Source organism: Pimephales promelas, chromosome 7 (genome assembly GCF_988280905.1).
Source record: "Pimephales promelas chromosome 7, fPimPro1.hap1.1, whole genome shotgun sequence".
Lineage (NCBI taxonomy): Eukaryota > Metazoa > Chordata > Actinopteri > Cypriniformes > Leuciscidae > Pimephales > Pimephales promelas.
This window is the reverse complement of record NC_142775.1, coordinates 24,383,106-24,402,470: the sequence shown is the minus strand read 5'-3', so window position 1 is coordinate 24,402,470 and position 19,365 is coordinate 24,383,106. Positions and strand designations below refer to the sequence as shown.

At 38.8% G+C, this 19,365-nt stretch overlaps 2 protein-coding genes across 3 annotated transcripts in view; both read right to left on the bottom strand.

Moving 5' to 3' along the window:
- Nucleotides 1–276: 276 nt before the first annotated feature.
- On the bottom strand, nt 277–13,194 carry cavin2a (caveolae associated protein 2a). The gene is made up of 2 exons (XM_039671424.2): nt 12,574–13,194; nt 277–1,668 (listed from the first exon to the last, which is right to left on the bottom strand). Exons 1-2 carry the CDS (start codon nt 13,099–13,101, stop codon nt 799–801), a joined length of 1,398 nt encoding a protein of 465 aa, XP_039527358.1. The 5' UTR covers nt 13,102–13,194; the 3' UTR covers nt 277–798.
- Nucleotides 13,195–17,698: 4,504 nt separating this feature from the next.
- Nucleotides 17,699–19,365, bottom strand: part of tmeff2a (transmembrane protein with EGF-like and two follistatin-like domains 2a) — a 64,957-nt gene continuing 63,290 nt past the window's right edge. For both annotated transcript variants that reach the window (XM_039655883.2, XM_039655882.2), the window contains exon 10: nt 17,699–18,615. In XM_039655883.2, coding sequence (XP_039511817.1) covers nt 18,519–18,615 — 97 coding nt within the window. In that variant the 3' untranslated portion in view covers nt 17,699–18,518. The remainder of the gene's footprint in view (nt 18,616–19,365) is intronic.

The window sequence follows — 19,365 nt, the reverse complement described above, 5'->3', positions numbered from 1 at the left end:
GATTCCCACCATGCCAGGACCTACTGTCAGTCCTCATAGACATCTACTTATTCAAGCCTTGATATTGATTGCTTCTAAATATTTTAATAAAAGTTCTACAAAAAAAAAAAACACCAAAAAAAACATAACGTTATCAACATTTCACCTTTTGTAGTTGTTTGTAAAAAGGACTGTATTGGTATAATGGTGATGATGTTTGCAATCCTTCCTACGTATTTGCACACACAAATGCTGTTACTGAAAAAACAAAAAAAGTACTATTTCAAAAAAACCATAATACTTCCATTTTACTTTATTGTAGACAATTTAATACTAAATCATATGTACACTGACAAAAGAGAGTCTGGACTCCAGCATAACAAAGAGCAGATCGGCACACACATTGCCTCTCCAACACAAAGGAAAAAAAAAAAAAAAGATAGAGAGTGAGAGTTCAGGCATTTCAGTTCAGTCAATTTCATGGTATTCACAGGCTCCCACAGGAAAATATAGCTATTTCGGCGTATCATTGTGGTGACAGTGGTCTGAACTGCTGTACCATTCTCTCGGCCTTTGTACACAATCTACTTGGAATGGAATCTAAATGGAATTTCCTCTTAAGAACATGCTTAATATCTGAACTTAACAAAATAGGTTATAGTTACATTATATTTGGGGTTAATTTAGGGCGATATGCTATTGAAGCAGACATGCTAACGTTAAAAAAGCTTGGGGACAAGATACCAGTGGCACAAGGGAGTAACTATGCGTCCCAAAGTCTCAAAAATAGATGGAAGTCAAAGGGCTAGAAACAACTATTTAAGAAGTTAGCTCAACAGTAGCTGCAGTCGACGGCGGAGACACAGGCACTCCTTCTGCGGGTCTTGATTCTTTCTCTTCCTCCTCTTCCTCTTTCCCATTTTCCTCATTATCATCAGTGTCGTCATCTTCTTTATCCACTTCCTCTTCAGCCAGAGTGGCTGATGGACCGTTCTCGAGATCTCCTGTCTCATCTGTAACGAACACCTCTCCACTGGCACTTCCTGGGGTGGAGGGGCTGTGGTGATCATCTCCGTTTGCTTTTTCACTTGAGTGTAACTCAGCCATGGGCAGCTCACCGTCAGGTCCCCCAATGTTGGGAAGATCCACCGGGGTGAGATTTCTCGGAGAGCTCCCGGGCTGCTGGGAGGAGTCAGCGTCTCCATCTCGTACCTTCTTGACATTGAATGTCATTGGCGAGACACGGAAAGACGAGCTCTTGGAAGAGGAGCTCTTCGGGTGGTGGGGGGTGAAGCTTTTCTTGATCTTCTCACGTTGTTCTGCAGGCACGATCTTGTTGATCTGTTTCTCGATGCTGCTTCGCGAGAAGGCCTTTTTTAGACTATCCACCTTCTTCAGACTGGAGCGCTTGAACTTGTCAGCACGAGAACGCTCTAAACGTTCGCTTCCCGTGCCCGGGAAGCTCTCTTCATGCAGATCCACCAGGGAATCGTCGCCGCCCTCTGCGAGGGGGCTCATTGCTCCTTTTCCCTCATCGTCATCAGAGGAGAGGCTGACGGTCTGCAAGCCTTCGTCTTGAGAGTGGTTTAAATCAGGGAGTGGAGTTGGTGAAGATGGAGCGATTTCATCCTGAGAGGTGGAGGCCAGGCCATCTTTTGTGAGCAGAGTGGATGGGATTTCGTTGTCCTCCTGAAATTGGAGAAAAAGAAAATTCATTTAACGGTTCAGAGTGTTGATGTCTGCCCTGCAGTGTAGATATTCTGTTATAGTAAATCCTACTGTAACCCTGCATTTGGGTGTTAATAGTGTAGTCGTTGTTTCAGATCCACACACAATATTCTTGAATCAATAAGCAAAACTACTGTAAGAGATGAGTCAGTTTGCTCTTTTGTTTTTAAAGTTATATTGTGCAATCCGCTGAAAAACCTGTTTGTGGCACAGCTAGCTATACAGAAGACATGTAGAGGCATTGTCTTGGAGTTATTCCAAAGCAATAAGCAATACAAATGGCACAAGGTTTAGGTTTATTCTTACCCCCAAATTTATCTTAAAACGCTTTGATTTGAAACTCTCAAGTATAAAAATGCAAACTAAAATCTTATAATCTAATTCCTTTCTCAAGTCAAGATTTTGGGTGTACAGCATATCTCAATATACGTTGAATGCAATCTTTTTTTTATCACTTTTTTGCACCTATATTTAATTGTGTGATTTTGCATGTAAAAAAATACAGAACTGTTATCTTATGCATAATTAAATATTTGCTTTAAATAGTTTATCATGCAATCACTGCAATAAACAAACAAGCAAAACCCATCAAATATACCAGTCCACACCCTTTCAAATCTCTCTCTTACACACAGTGAAGAATATTATTTTTGCTCCCAAGCACACCGATGCCAAATTCCTTTTCAAAAGTTACATTATAAAAAAAAAAAACAACAACAACATAAAAAGTCAATATTTTTGGGTAAACTCTAGCTTATTGAAAGCAATTATTTTTTTCACTAATATTTGTTTCATATTTTGTGATTATGCATGTATTCCGAGATACTGACATAATATCAAAAATCACAAAATATGGCAAAATATCTCTCTGTGCAGAATCGTCTCTTATCTCCCGCTCTCCCCTCACACTCGCAGACCCCTGACACATTCCCCCAGACACAGCTGCTGAGGTTTACAGAAGTCATGCTTTACGCTTAAGGAGTAAATTGAAGATCTGACCCTCAGGGAAGGGCGGATTATCAACACAAATGGAGCTTTTGCAGACTCACCTGCTCCCTCCTAAGGGCACTGGCACACTCAGTAATTTTTGAGCATGCACACTGCTCTAAACATCGAAATGACAGATTTGTTATTGCATTCCAGTATTTCAGTATGAAACTGCAAATGCAAGTACATGTCTAAACAGATCAGATGCCAATGTCACTATCTAGGAAATGAACATTTTACAAGTTAAGCAATGTTCTATTCTATAATTTAAAGCACTCAATTTAGTGTATACTCTCTTCAAGCTATAGGGTGAGCAGTTTTATAGAGGCTTGAAAGCATTAGATCCCACTCTTCCTTTAGCCTGGCTAACGCCAGACGACGTAGTGAATAAAATCGCGCTGGGGCAAGGCAGCATGGGGAAACCCAGGCTACCCTTCCTTCAGACCTCTCTCCAAAGCCATGCCTCCTTTAATACACACACACACACACAGCCTGAGCACAGAGTCTGCAAAGTGTCTCAAGACTGTGTTAGTCTAAAGTTTGTCAGTTAAATTACCTCATGTCTCAAAGCACAGAACATTACAATAATAATGAATGTAAGTAACAACACTTAGAGCTCTGAACGTGAATACACCAAGTACAACATTCAACCAATCAAATCTGAGGAACAAGTTTGCAGTTATGTCAAGTTTAGGCTTCAAACCAGGGTTAGGTGTTTCTACATCGGTGTTATTCACCCATCATTTCCCTCTGATTTTAGGGATAATTATGGATTATTATGTTTAGGGTTAGCACTTAATTTTCTGACAGGAATGTTATTCCGGGATCGTCAAAACAAGTTGATCCCAGAACGTGTCTTAAGTCACGGTGAACGATTTATACCACATCTAGCTAGCATCTAGCTTTCATTAATTCAAAATCACACATTCCTTTAACTTGTAATAAAGAAACAACATAATAAACAGTGGGAGCTAATTGTTGAACTGTATTATAATCCTGGATAATATAGACACCAATGCCTTGTCTGTGTGCACAAAACTCTGTCCCATTATCAAGAAGTTGGTTTACAAATTCCAGTGAAGGAATGCAACTCCCACTTTTTACATTCAATAAATCATCCCAATGTCTTTCTTGATTCATATGAGAAGAGAGAAGTGTGGCCAATGTTTTATTTTTTTTTATTTTTTTTACAAATGTCTAAAGGGATGGTACCTGTGCTCATCTTTTTTAACATTTCACCTTTGAATACCCTGTATCACCCAAGGGCAGAGATCCAGTCAAAACCAGTGTTGACTCTGGGCAAACCAGTTTCTTCACAAGCACGTAACACCCCTCAGGTTCAAGAGCGACATGGAAACCAGAGCTGGGAGTTGGCTGTGTTCGGTTAGTTCTGTAAAAGTATCAGCTTTTAAATTGTGATTACCCGTAATGTCTACATTTGTATTCCATTTCATAATTAATAATAGAGTGAAACTTAGGCAACACCTTCATATTATATTTTCAGCCAACTGTAAAATAACTTACCATGTAATTTACCATGAGATTTAGGGATTTAGATAAAAATTGAATTACGTAAAATGATTCCCTATTGAAATATGTTGATTCAGCTCAAATCTAATTAGTTTGTACCTCGAAGGTCTTGTCAGATGAAAAGTGCACACATGAAATATACCTCTATAGGCCTGGGAAATTTCACACAGTAGTAGGTCGACCCCGATTTGACGTCTTTATTAAACAGTAACAGTGTCATATAATGTCTAATAAAACTAACACATTTCACTAAAATGATGCATATTTTACTAAATCATTTGGGAATGGCTTCAGTATACTTGCAACAGTATACTTTTCTCTACATACATTTACAATTTGATTACAAGCTGAAAACCAAAGCAGGGACTCTCTGTTTGGTTGGTTTTACCCTTCATTTATCATCTGCATTCTTTAAAGTTGTTGAAGTCTTTCTGATTCAGCTTTGTATCCACCTTTCTTAACATTTGTTTCTCAGCCCTTGTAACAGAGTGATAAATCAAGACATTTGCCATTCAGATTTGACCTTTATCTAAATATACAATGGCTTGTGAGGCTCAGAGGAAGAGAAAGAGGAGGAGACTGAAGAAAACTTTTGAAAACATTGTGTCACATGCTGATACCCCTGGTTCAGTGTGTGTAATGGGAGCCTGGATAATTAATGCACCCCGCTGGAGGCCTCTGGACTTTTTGGAGTGGAAACATCGAAAGAGATGAGAGAGACTGGTGTGTGTGTGTGTGTGTGTGTCGATCAGGCTCTTACGTCCTGAACAGACAACACAAGGGCAGCGGAAAGCATTGGAAAGAAAGACAGGAAAGACAAATATAAGAACAATAGAGGATGATATAAAAAAAATCACAAAGGAAGGATGTTTCACTGATAGATGTTAGTAGAAGCCTATCGCATATTTTTCTTACAAGTGAAAGTGGCTCTCAAAGTCTGTCATTACGAAGTACAATCAGGGCCGGCGTCATGGGGGGGCTTGGGGGGGCTTAGCCCCCCCAAGCGATGATCTGAATGATGATTATGTGACTGAGCGTTCGTGAATAACACTTATGAATAAGATAACAATAAGCAGCAACAAAAAGAAGCATCTGAACTGTTCTCGACTTTACCCCTTTTGTACACTGCACACGTCTTATTATTCCGTCCTCCACGCAGTGCCAACTCACACCAGGAGCATTTCAGAAGCAAAGCGACTGGATGCGTGAGACCATGTGATTTGCCTGTTCGATGTGTTTTTTCTTGATCTTTGGGTTTCTACCATACAGTTTATGGTTCCTACCAAGGATATATTGGTGTGCATTGCAATACAATTGGGAATCCTTACAGGGCGTATATAAAAAAAAAAAAACTTGACAGTTTTTTACTTTTATTTTGTATTTACGGTGCAACTTGGACATGGCGTGTCACAAAAATAGACTTAGCACCTATCTTAAGTAAAGCCTTATCCCACTTCTGGGATGCTTTTGAAATGCCCCATCGCGGTTGGTGTAAACACAAGCATTGAGAGTGAGCGTGATGATCTCCGGTAGCCGGTCCCTGCCATAGCGCGCCACAGACTTTAGTTAACTAGTTTAACACTAAATAATTCTCATTTTTTTTCAAATAATATATTTTTTTTTAGTTATTAGTCCCCCAACTTCAAGATATTAGAAGCCGATTATGTAAGGGTTAATGCACGTCGAGGTGTCCATTGTCAGGTATTAGGGACTTTAGGGATTAGCAACAGCCTCTGGTGGAATGGCAACATCATTCTTTCGTTCTATTGCACATACACGACATTAACTGCTATTTCTCGATGTTCTACTGTAACCGTCTACTACGGGAGAACAGCTGATTTGCCGTAGTCATTACTACGTGACAGATTAAGAAAGTTAATGTTATGGTTTAGGTTATGGCATTGTAAACGTTTCTGGATATCATTAAATGCCAAAATCAACCCTTCTCTTACTTTTTAAAATCACTTTTTTTTTGGTCTGATAATTAAATTATTCCCTATGGCGTCCTCTTTTAGTGGTTTTTGCGCTCTTTAGCTATGGCAGTTAACAGTTTACTTCCGGCTGCCGTTGCCGTTCTATCAGCAGCTGTTGTTTAAAGCATAGACAGTAAAATAAATGGACACAGTGACCCCAATGATTTCCAACCCGGTCTCATCCCAAATCGTCATATAACTGACGTTTTGGGACGTCTTTTGACCATACGTCAATATTCGCCTTTTTAGGGCCCCCTTAAACGTCGGTAGATGAGGTTATGGGATCCTAACTCTACCCCATACCTAAACTTAACCCTAAACCTAACCCGTCACCTAACTGACGTTAAAGGTAAAGCGTCAGTTGTATGACGGCCCGGGATCGCCATCTACCGACGTTTAAGGGGGCCCTAAAAAGGCGGATATTGACGTATGGTCAAAATACGTCCCAAAACGTCAGTTATATGACGATTTGGGATGAGACTGTGTTATGATTTCAGTGGAGAAGACTGAAGCCTGATTATTGCACTTCCTGCCTGATGTCTGAGCGACAGCACAGGTTCAAACTGAGCTTGACAACAGTCTGACAGTTGTAAATCTTCTAGTAGCTGTGCCAAGACAAATCTGAATCACCTAATTCCTCAAAAACGTTGAAAAAAGTCTGCACAAATTTTGATTATTGATAAAAGAATGTCTAATTATGAATATCATGACTGAATGTCATGTCTGAAACCGTTTTCTCTAATTTAACCCTAGTCAAATTAATTATAAAACATGTTTATAAGTTTCTGAACACATAAAACACATGACTTACAGATCATATGTGATGCCCAAAACACACATACGCTCGCTCATCCATTACCTGGTTATGATGTGTGGAAGAAGTTCAGGGAATCTTTGGCCTTGCTCCAGATGGAGAGAATAAGTATAAAGCAATAGCCAACTGGCTTGAACACAGTTCAGCGAGATGCTGGGCAAAGCAATATGCTATCAAAGCCTCCGATCTGCGGCATTGTGGTGAAAACTATGGTAAAAGTGATACTTAAAGGGCCATCTGTGGACTTTTGACTGCCTTTTACTGAATTAGCAGAGGTTTACTGCCCTGCAGAAATGAATCATATTTGTTTTATATAAAATAAAATCCTGAAGTATTATGTAAGAACTGAGAAGGGGTCTGATTGCATCTCATTCTCTCTCTCAGGTTCATATTAAGAAAGCTCCATTGTCTCTGTCTATCTGGCCCGCTTGAATTAATCACATGAATAGTCATGCTCCCTAAAGTATCATTTTTCTAATTAGACTGTATTTATTTGAGCAAGTCTAATAACACCTGCAGAATGAGTGTGTCTGGATCATTTCATCTTCACAGGGCTTGACTTTCAGATCTCACCCCACCTCACCCTTGATGCATTTCTTATTTAAACAGTAAGTTTGGTGGAGCATAACAAAGAGCTTGTCCAATAAAAAAAAATAGCCAGTAGGCTTTAATTATATTAAATAGTGAACCATTGCTACTTTCTAGTTGGTTACATGGTGTTTACATTCAGCGGGTGGGACATACTTAATCCTTAGAACATTTGATTGGACAAAAATCTGTGTTGTTCAGGATGAGTCATACAGCAATCAACTGTGATCACTTGCAAACATTACTGAGCTGGGTGCAGGAGGTATCGTGGCTAGGAGGCAGAAAACTGCATGAGCATACTTTAGCTCCACTGCAACAAAGTGAACAGGTGAATTATGGTTCGTTTATCCTTGTATATTTGAATAGAATAAAAGGTAAGGTCATCATCAGAAAGCAAACCCTGACTAGGTGTTTGTAGGCCGGACATTATCTGTGGAGTGATACGAGAAATGTGAAACTAGCAAAGAATAGGTGGTTGGTGGGGCAACAGTCAAATATTTTTGAATAATGACAGCCAAATGTATATTTGACTGTTGCCCCACCTACCACCTATTCTTTGCTAGTTTCACCTTTCCCATGCAGAATGCTACGATTGACCAATCAGAATCAAGAATTTCAGAACGTTGTAATAAACAAACAGTTATGTGTGTGCTTATGTTGGTTCAGAGTCAGATAAAGGGAGGAGTCAAGTTGTCAAACCAGAAATCCAGCATGGGGTCGAAACATGCCTGAGTCCCTTTCTCTCTCTCTCTCTCTCTCTCTCTCTCTCTCTCTCTCTCTCTCTCATACATCAGTATGTTTTCCATTGTTCTCGTCCAGTTCAATCTATTTGTTCTGCTCCTCTGCCGTTTCCTCCCTCATTACAATCTTTTCCCTGGCCTTGAAATCATGTCTTTCTTTCTTTCTTTCTTTCTTTCTTTCTTTCTTTCTTTCTTTCTTTCTTTCTTTCTTTCTTTCTTTCTTTCTTTCTTTCTTTCTTTCTTTCTTTCTTTCTTTCTTTCTTGCTTTCTTGCTTTCTTTCTTGCTTGCTTGCTTGCTTGCTTGCTTGCTTGCTTGCTTTATTTCTTTTGCTAACTCAGATTTGCTTTAGGGTGAATCTCTGTTGGTTGAGGGTGTAGCAGGTAATGGGACAGGAATCATAATGAAAGGCAGCCTAAACAACGACTGTATGCCGACCTGATCTTTTTTTTTTTAAATCGTAAAATATTGTAATTGCAACCTGAATCAGTGTACTCTCAGATAAAAATATCCAGAACAAATCTCTGAAATGCATCGATTGCAATAAGCAAACACATTTTCTCTCAGTGTCTGAGAATATAATCATGGATGAGATCAGATCAACCGAATCAAATTCAGATGAATGCTCTTTGTTGTGTGCTGTGTGCATCCGCTGCACGAAATGGATACAAATCTTAAAGGAAATCATGCTTTTGATTGATGAAAGAATGTGTTTTGTTGTATAACCAAGTGTCATTGTGCAGAATTATCAGACTGAATGTGTTTTGATCATCAGAATCTGCTCTGTCGCTATAAAAAGCTCTTTCTCATTATAGGAGGGCCTGTAAACTCTGGCGATCGGCTTGTTTCCCTTCTCCCACACTGAAAGACTGTCACTTTCCCACAATTCACATTTGCACACTCATATTTGTTTTACCTTTCATTGAAGATCCTGATCTTGTGGATTAAACATCTATGTTATGCGCAATTACACAAATGCCAATGGATTGCCTTGGTCAATCATACGTGGAATTTCTTGGATCACAAGCAGATTTACTAATGCCAATGGATTGCCTTGGTCAATCATACGTGGAATTTCTTGGATCACAAGCAGACTTGCATCATCCTAGGCGTTCTATGGCACCTCTGGGCCAAAATAAACCCTTACAATGTTCAACAGGATTTGAGAGGGTGAACTAATGAGGGGAATCGGAATGACTACAAAGGTGTAAAAAAATGACAGTTGTCAGATGGTTTTGTGAACGCCCATTGCAGAAACATCTCAGCCAAATCTTTCTTTCCTTCAAAAACATAAAAGCAATAAAATATGCTTTGTGTTTTAAAAAATGTTTTATAACTATCCATAAAATCCTCATGTTTGCCATCAGTCATGCAGCTTGCCAAACTTTGCACGCCTTGATAAAGACGTTAAACGTAAGGGATAAAATCCCTTATATAGAAAGAGTTTTTCTTCTAGACGTCATGGAAAACACACATTCATAACCAATATTTATATCTTATATTAACAAAAAAAGCAGTTCTCAGGAGTTGTGTATTATTACGGTGAACACATTTACTGAAGACATTTTATTAACCTTTCACAAGAACTGGCAACCACAATCACAAAAATGCCGTAGTTGAAGAGCTTCAGCACGTAGAACCATATTTTTCAAGAATCAACACTCACATATTCCTGAGAACACAGAAAGAGCAGTGATGCATTAAACATAAACAAACAAAGCTTTAAATGGGCAGTAATTACTGCAGATCATTAGTGCTTGTTAATGGGAACGAGGCAGTTGACCGGACTTTCTCTCCAACATGCATTTTCAGTGCCAAGCTCAGTGTGTTTACAGCAGTTCTTTCGATCTTTCTTTCTTTCTTTCTTTCTTTGGGCCCTTGTGTGTACAAACCACACCTTCCATCTCCAAATGCCTTTACACAGTGCACAGAACATTTATAATTACAACAGAGCCTGGGTGAGCATCGTCAAGATGCCAAAAAAATTTAACAAAACAAGCAAATGCGCAACCAAAGAGCAACATTGCTCTTCCAAAGGAAACTTCTGAGACTGTACGCGTCTCCCACGTGTTTGTATTCTGTGTTTACTTTTAATAGAGTGTAAAAGGGGTGGTCTCCACAGAACAATACACCATTGTTTTAATGGCCTATACGGTACGGACATGCACATCACTTTTTTATTAACAAAAACAGAAAACAAAAAGAAGAGAAACGTCTTGATTGAAAAGTCAGTGAATGAAAGACCATTATCACATTATATTTGTCTTGACACATGTGCAACAAATGTGAAACATCATCTGCAGCTATAATTTAAAATCTTAATTTTTTCCTGTCATGCCAAAGCTGGATTTTAAGCATGATTACTCTACTCTTCATTTTCACGTGATCTTTCAGAAATCACTCTGCTGATTTATTGCTCAAGAAACATTTTAATACTGCTTATTATTTTTGTGGTAACCGTGATATATATATTTTTTTCAGGATTCTTTTATGAATAGTAAGTTCAAAAGATCAGCATTTATTTAAAAATAGACATATTTTGTAACATTACAACTGCCTTTACTGTAATCTTTGATCAATTTAATGTGTCCTTGCAAAATAGAAGTATTAATTTCTATTAAAATACATGATAATGTATTTCAGTACACTCACAAACAAACACAACATTCTAGTCCAGTGAATGTGTGCATGTGTCTTGCAAAAATCTTATTTACATCTTCCAACACATTCCCAAAGTAGATATTACAATCTCCTGCCGCAAATTTCTGCAAGCCTGCACTCATGCCAAAGTGTTTTAACAGGCTGAATACAGGCTGATTATCACTTTAGAAAATTACCTGCTGCCAGCGATCGCAAGGGGAACGTTTAAGACTTGGGATCAAGCATTAGTCACACTGTTCAGCCTCATGGGCTTCCTATTTGACAGCTGGATTATTCAAAACTCATCACCCCTCTAATCAACTCTCTACACACTGATAGATTGCTCTTTTAAAAAGTGCTTATTAAAAGAAATATCCAGAAAAGTTCCTCTTTTTGAATTAGCATGCTAAGTGTAAAAAAAATTGACCCGTTATGCTTCATAAATGATCAGGTGTTGACACGATGGATCAGGATAGTCTCAAATGAGCAAGATAAAAGTATGTGGTTTCATATTTATTAGGTTCAAATACTCGCTTTGACATTTAGCTCATTCTGCTATTGAATTACATTAGCCTAAGGAAAACTGATTCCCAGAAATCATTTTGAAAAGCAGACCTTGAGCACCCCTAAGAAATGCCTCTACCTGCTTCTACAAGTTAAAGATCAGTGTCCTAGCATGTAAAGCTGCATGTGGCTCGCTCTAGGGCAATCAGATAAGAACTTCTATTCTAAAAGCATGAGCCCCACGCAGTTGCTTAAATCAACACGACGCACCCTTTACATTAACCAACCGGCATAAAGTATAATAGCACTTCCTGAGTGTGTAAAACTGCATTACCTGAACATACAAAAGACCATACCAAAAGATTAGAGCAAAGTAGCAAACTAAAGCACAGGTCACAAAGCTGGTTTAGCCAGAAGACTTTACAATCTCAGTTTGTTTTTCATTTATTTGTAAGGTGAGGCTTTTTACACACGCACCCATTGTAAACAAAGTGACCTTAGAGTTTTATGGTAATGGATGATGAAGAATTTTGCAGGAAGCTCAAGTTCAGCTACTGACAACTCTCATTCATGCATGCTGTAACAATACACATTTTTAAAATGCTCAAACACAAATGTAAATATTACCATTCCTCTGCAATCTGCACAAACTTCAAACATTTCATCCCAGCTGCAGTCACAGGAAAAATTCCCGTGCACTTTAGTTTCATTCATACTGCACACGTGTCCTGTTCCTGTCACACACAACTAAATCCCAAAGAAAACACTGAAATCTAACTTATTTTGTGTAATTATTGTGTGCACCCCCTTGCAATTCTATAATGGATCGGAAATTTACATGGAGGTTAACTTTATAAAAATGCACAATTCTTGAAGAGATAGAAAGTGTGTGTTGATATATGATAGATTTAAAATGTATTAGCTATATGAAAAACATCTATACACAAAGTATATATTTAGTTACAAGCTTAAAAGCCCACTTATTTATATTATTTTTGTATTTAAAGGTTCCTAAAGTGTATAAAAACCTCATTCAGACACATTTCAAAGTTTAAAGGTTCCTCAAAAGTAGCAAGATCTCATTTTGCTCACCTGAAAGATGACCACCTTAAAGTGGTTCCTCTTCAGTAGATGGGTGTGGTTGGCCTCCAGACGCTTCACCTGGCTGCTCTGTTTATCCAGGCGCTCCCTCACCTCCTTCACGTTGTTACCAGTCTTGCGCGAGCGCTCCAGCAGCTTGGCCACGCTGTTGGCCGTGGACGCGTGGCTCTTGGTAAGCCGGGTCACGTCCCCCTGCACCACCCTGACAGCCCCCTCCAGCTCGACCTGCTTCTTCTCCATCCTCCGCTGGTTATCCTGCACCGCCTCGATCATCACCACCAGCTTGTCGAGCAGAGCCACGACCGTGATGGCGCTCACCTGGCTGCCAGGGGCAGTGGGGCTAGTGGGGGACTTGGGGCCCAGACGGGAAAGGGTGTTGACAGGGGAGGAGGGTACCGGGCTGGAGTTGAAGCTTGGAAGGAGAAGATCTTGAGCATCTGGGGCTGGTGGCATCGGGGTGCTTTCCTCCCTGGGTAAGGTGGCTGTGCTTCGCTCGGCGTGAGAGGAGTCTTCACCCATCCTGGAGTCAAAGCTGGTGGTTTTGAATGGTGTGGTTAGATTGACACTCACAGACACTCTCCTGCCTTCTGCGCCTCTCTAAAAACAACATTCCCAACACTCTACTTAAAAACTTCTCACACACCCAGGGGAGGGGCCTGCCTGGTTGCTGTGGTAGTTAGCCCAGCCCATCAGAGTAATGAGAGTAAAGAGTGTCAGTATGAAAGTGTCCCATTGCATGTGTGTATTTTCCCTCAGTGCAATTTCAGTGTTGTTTGATCAGCTTGAATTTTCATTCAGTAATGTTTTTTTTTTTTTATAGTGTAGTGAGGCATTTTTGGACAACACTAGCCACAGGAGTGTTTGTGTGAAGGAATGTGGGTGTATCTGTTTCTGAATGTCTCCAACCTACCTGAATGTCTCTTTATTTCTTCATGAATCTCTACTGGTGTTTTGTCTCAGACTGGGGAAATGTCACATGGGGAAATATGGAAATCAGTGTTTGGACAGTGAACTCAGTCAGTCTGTGGCCATGGCACCTAAGGTTATTATAGTTAACTAAAACTTGAACCAAAAATATCAAATCAAAAACTTTTGTCACTTGAAATTAATATATTTTTTTAAAACCTTAAACTTCATTTATTTCAGTGAGTTGCAAAGGGAACAATTCACATTTCCGTTTAGTTTAACTTGATGTACAAAAAACTAAAACTGAAATAAAACTTTTAATTGATGCTAAAACAAAACTTGGACTTGGACTGATAAATAACTAATGTTATGTACTACAAATAAAATAATCGCTGAATCACGCAGAAAATCAGACATGAGTGTGAGTAATTTTTCATGTTTGGATCAACTATCACTTTAGAAATGTAGAAGGAGAGCAACAATTTATTTAAAAGCAACATATTTTGCAATACCTTAAATGCTAATTGTGCAGGATGAAAGTCCAATAAACAAAGGACATCCAGCAAACCGCTCAGAAATCATAATGATAATCTAGTAATAAATGAGTGCATTAGGAAATATTTGAAGGAACAGTATATGTCAAGGTCTGACTTTGAAAATGAACAAAGTATTGAATCTTGCTCAACAATCTGAATGAACAAAGAGAAGGAATGACACTAAATCATTCATAGATCCATAAAGTTAAACATTGTGAAATAAATGTGTCACCTCATCTGGAAATCTGGTGTGGAGCTCATATAAAAAATAAACATGCAAGATAATTTTCGGGATAATGACAATCGATAGGGATAAAGCAACATGCATAACTTAGATATTTGTAAGAGATTGTTATTAAAGGACACTAACATAAACATAATCTCCAACATCTATTCATTTCCTGAGAAAAAAGGCAATTGCCTCACTCTGAGGCTGTCTGCATGCACACACATACGCAAAGAAAAACAGTGCTAATGTTTCCCCTGTAGTTTGGTGGGGTATGTGTATTTTCCCATCATGTGCTCAGATTATGGAAACAAAGCAAAAACCATCACCCAAGTGATTCCACATCCACTCACGGACATCAATATACGCAGAAATAGGTCATGCCAAAACACATTACATTATACTTAAAGGGATAGTTCACTCAAAAATCTTTTACTCACCTTCAAACTTTTGAAGGTTTGCTTAACCTTTAAGACTTGCTTTATTCTGCACATGGGCGAAATTTTCGGATGGGACAGATAGAACATGTCCTTGCCCTGTCCAGTCGATTTTGTACCCACCACAGGAAGGTTTACAATGCAAAGAAAAAGCATTTTCAATCTGTCGTTCTTGTAAAACATGTACATTACAGTAAAGAGCGTAACAGGTACACAGGTCCATTCACTGTGAGGCAGCTCAACTAGATCACCTGCAGGCTAAATCTTCCAACCTCAATGCAGAATCTCACCATCTTTCCATGTGTCACTCCTAAAACCTCACTCTAAACCCATGTTTTCTCCACCCACAGAATCTGGTGACAGGGAAGTACCTCCTTCTCCCAAAATCGCAGAACAGGAACCTATCTACCGGGTCCGAGCTATAGACTCGAGATGACAGGGCCCCAGGCTGGAGCACCTCATCGACTGGGAGGATTACGGTCCCGAGGAACGCTCCTGGTTAACTCGTCATGATATCCTCAATCCTACACTTAACAAATACCTAACAGAACTTCCAGATCGACTACCAGGGGTCGATCTAACAGTCAGGAGCCGCCCGTGGAGGAGGGGGTACTGTCACAGAGTACCGAATCCTCTTCCATTACCTGCAAAAAGGATATCAAGATTATCGTCCAGCTAAGTTCAACATCCAGTTCTACCAGAAAGACTCGGGAGAATAAATAGGCCTACTGTAACAATAGATTTATTGATAGCCCAGCCTAATTGGTGTAGGCCCCATCCATAGCTCACAATCCGAGGGTCCGGACTCTGCATTTCCTGCCTGAAGACGAATGCAGAGGCACAACCGACTCCCTGGGAGGTATAGAATGGGACCTAATCAGAGAATGTAAGATTATGAGAATGTCCCCTCCTAGGTGGTTTGCTAACTTTGTGGGGACTCTCCATAGACTGCACAAACTGTACATTCTCCACATGTATATGCTTTTCCACATGTGGACCTCAATTTAGTTTCCTAAGATGACACCCATGAAGTACCCATGAGTCAGTGTGCATTCAGGTTGAAGTTTTGAAAAACAAGCGCATGGTCAAAAGACGTCCCAAGACGTCAGTTGTATGACTTCTTGGGATGAGACTGTGTTACGCACGCACGTACACACACACACACACACACACACACACACACACACACACACACGCACACACACACACACGCACGCACGCACGCACGCTTCTCATCTTCTTTTATGTTCCAAAAAAGAAAGAAAGACAAACCGTTTTGGAATGACATGAGGGTGAGTAAATGATGACTAAATTCTAATTTTGAGAGAAGTATCACATTAAAAAGCTTTTCAATCAAGAGATTCCATAATCACTCATTATAGTGTAGTGAGGCCTGACCTCTGCAGGTAGAAGGTACTTACTGCAAAAAAGAAAACAACAATAAGAAAACAAAACAAAACAAAACAAACAAATAAATTCACTAACATGGAACTAACCTATTTCAACCTAATTCACTATCACTGTCTATCACTTTAACACTGGAAGCTGGACCACATGCAATAGCCTAATTGAATATACTTGAATGAATGCACGTTGCACTGAGTGGGTTAGCCTACTGTAAAACATCTCAATAATGTTCAGTGTTTCCTGTCCGCTACGTAAAAACATCCTGTTGTTGATTTGTCTGTAGTCGTCTTTCTCTTTAGTTTCATTGTATCGTGACTGTTATTGAGATGTCACTCATAGCTTTGCATGATTTGTGTTTCAACGTCATGGGAAAATTCCAGAGTATGCCGAAACATGTCACTGCACAGCACACTAAATGCCTATGTTGCATTTAATTACCTTTGTTTAAATATTGGATGGATTTGCAGGAAACAGGTTTTCCAATATGCCTGTTAGGTTAATGCAAACTCCGGCTCTGGTGAGAGATTGCGCACAGAAATGAGAAAGAAAAAGACTTCAGCCTCCATTAGACGAATGATAGCTGAAAGATTTCTTTCTCTCGTCTCTGGGACCTTTTGACCAGTGATGAAAAAAGCAGAAGATGGTAGGCTAAAGTCATTTGAGAGATAATTTGACAATTTTCCTCAGATCTAAAGGCCCTGAAGAAAAATGTTTCTCACAGCCTTCCCAACCACCCACATGAAATGCTTCTCGCATTTCAGCCTGGCAAGATTTGACAGTTTTTGTTGATTTTATTCACCCTTTTTTGTTCTTCAAGAATGCAACTACAAGAGTCAAACAACTGTTGTCTAATATTATAAAGCAGACTTTCCCAACCAGGGTTATATTAAAAGTGAATTACTATAAAATAACAGTAATGCAAATAAATGACATTCAGAGAAATATAAGATAAGAAACACATTTATGGTTTGGTTCAAAACTTTGAAATGGTTTGTCTGATGCTAAGATACAATGAAACAATGACATTCATTTAAAAGCACATGTAATTGTGAAATTATGCCATGAAGCTCTTGGAATAGATCAGATATTGCTTTCGTCACGTGGCTTGGAATTTAATTATGTGTTGCTAAAAATGCAAAGCATGTATGTACCTGTATCTTGTACTTTACTGTTTGACTGGAACATTGTATGCAAATTCAGTTTGTACGGCACCAGTGTCACCAGGGCTTTGAAGACTGTCTGAGGAAGCAGAATACAAACACATATTTATCCACATAGACAAATGTATGCTCATTTTCATTAAGGATCTCTCTCTCTCTATTACCCCTGTGGCACAGAGACTGTCTGACAGGACAGGAAGTCCCCAGAATGTCTGGAATTTCTTAGTCCTCAAGGGTCCTCCTGTTCTCCCAATGACATTTAGAGGCTAAGACTGACAGTATATCTAATATCTATCCTCTGTAGTTGCTAGTAAGTTAAGCCATATTATTACTCTTCATGTGTCTTTCTTCTCCTTGTTTTTTTTTTTTTTTTTTGATGTGGAATTTAAGAGATTCATTTTGAAATGTACCACTATTATTTTCAATGTTTTTGAAAGAAGTCTCTTATGTTCATCCAGGCTGATTTTATTCGATCAAAAATACAATAAAAACAGTAATATTGTTACAATTTAAAATAACTATTCTATATTCTAATATTTTAAACATTTGTGCTGCTTAATAAAAAAAAAAAATTGTGAAACTGTGGAAACTGTGATACATTTTTTTCCAGGATTATTTGACGGACAGTATATTTAAAAAGAAAAGCATTTATTTGAAACAGAATTTTTGTAACACTATAAATGTCTTTACTGTCACAATTGACCAATTTAATACATCCTTGCTGAATAAAATGATTAAAAATCGCTGATCCCAAACAGTGGTGTACATGATTACATTACATTACATTAAAAACAGCAACAAAATTGTTGAGATTGATTTTGCTGGGCCTCTCGAAGCCTAGCAATGTTTATCCGTAGAAAATCATTTTTTCCAGTCCCACTAGAATCACCTGAAATGACCTTCAAGCCACATCCTTCAAAAGTCATATCATCCGCAAAAGAATAAACACACAGTGCTTTGTGATATAAATTATTTATTTACATTACAGAAAAAGGACCCCATCAAGACAAACAAATTAACTATTGGAAATATTACCCATACCTAATCAAATAACAGGACTTGTCCTATCATGTTGTCCTAAAATTCTCTGTTTGTTTCCTGCGCCACAGGTGCAAGGCATCGTGTGTAGAACCCATCGTTCTCCGTCCCTCCATCCCATCATCCAGCAGGATGCAGTGTCTCTGTGGGGACGGAGATTGAGTTTTTTTATTTTTTGTTCAAACTCTGTTTCCCATGATTCTCTGTTTGCGAGCGGTCACGGCGCTCAAATGAGGCGGGTGGAGGCGCGCAGAGTGTTTTCAGAGTTGTAGTGCATTGTGTTCTGCTTCTGCCGGTTGATTCTGTTGGTCCGTGGGCACTTCCTGTGGAGGAAGCAAAAGGACGTCCTAATCGTACATAGCACTTTTTTTTAACAGATTTTTTAAGTGACAATATGTGGAAAACATCACAACCTGCTGTTTTTCTTTTTTTAACAATACATATAACAATGTTATTTCTAATCGAAACGATGCCTGGAAGAAAAGAAACTCATATTTCAGAACTTTTGCAATAAAAATATCTTGTAATGTTTATCGAGAGTTTTTAAAAGATTGTTTTATGCATGCATCTGCATTAGTATTCATTTAAATGCTCACCAAGGCTGCATTTATTTAAACAAAGATACAGTAAAAACAGTAAAATTGAGAAATATGATAAATGAATCAAATAAATGTTTTCTATTTTAACATATTTTTAAAATGTAATTTATTCCTGTGATGGCAAAGCTAAATTTTCAGCATCATTCCTCCTACTCCTTCGGAAATTATTTTAATATGCTGATTTGCTGCCCAAACAAACATTTCTTATTATTATCATCAATTTTAAAAACAACTGTGCTGCTTACTATTTTTGGGAGTGTATGTAGAAGATATCCGGTTTAATCATCAACCATCACTTCTAATCATAATCCAAGAACATACTGATAATACTCCCTCTGATGCGCATTTCAGTAGATGGGTGAGTTATTTATTGCAACTAGAAGTGCTTTAGACTTCACTACCATACAAACATCCTTCAACAATGACCTTTCACAGAGTGTAAAAAGACTCCTGCTGGCAGGACCTCGCACTCTA

Bases quoted from the DNA above. Each gene is read 5' to 3' on its own strand.
- cavin2a (XM_039671424.2), bottom strand. From the start codon at position 13,101: ATGGGTGAAGACTCCTCTCACGCCGAGCGAAGCACAGCCACCTTACCC. The intron at 1,669-12,573 runs GTGAGCAAAATG...CTCCAATTTCAG, and splicing joins TTAAGGTGGTCATCTTTCAG to GAGGACAACGAAATCCCATC.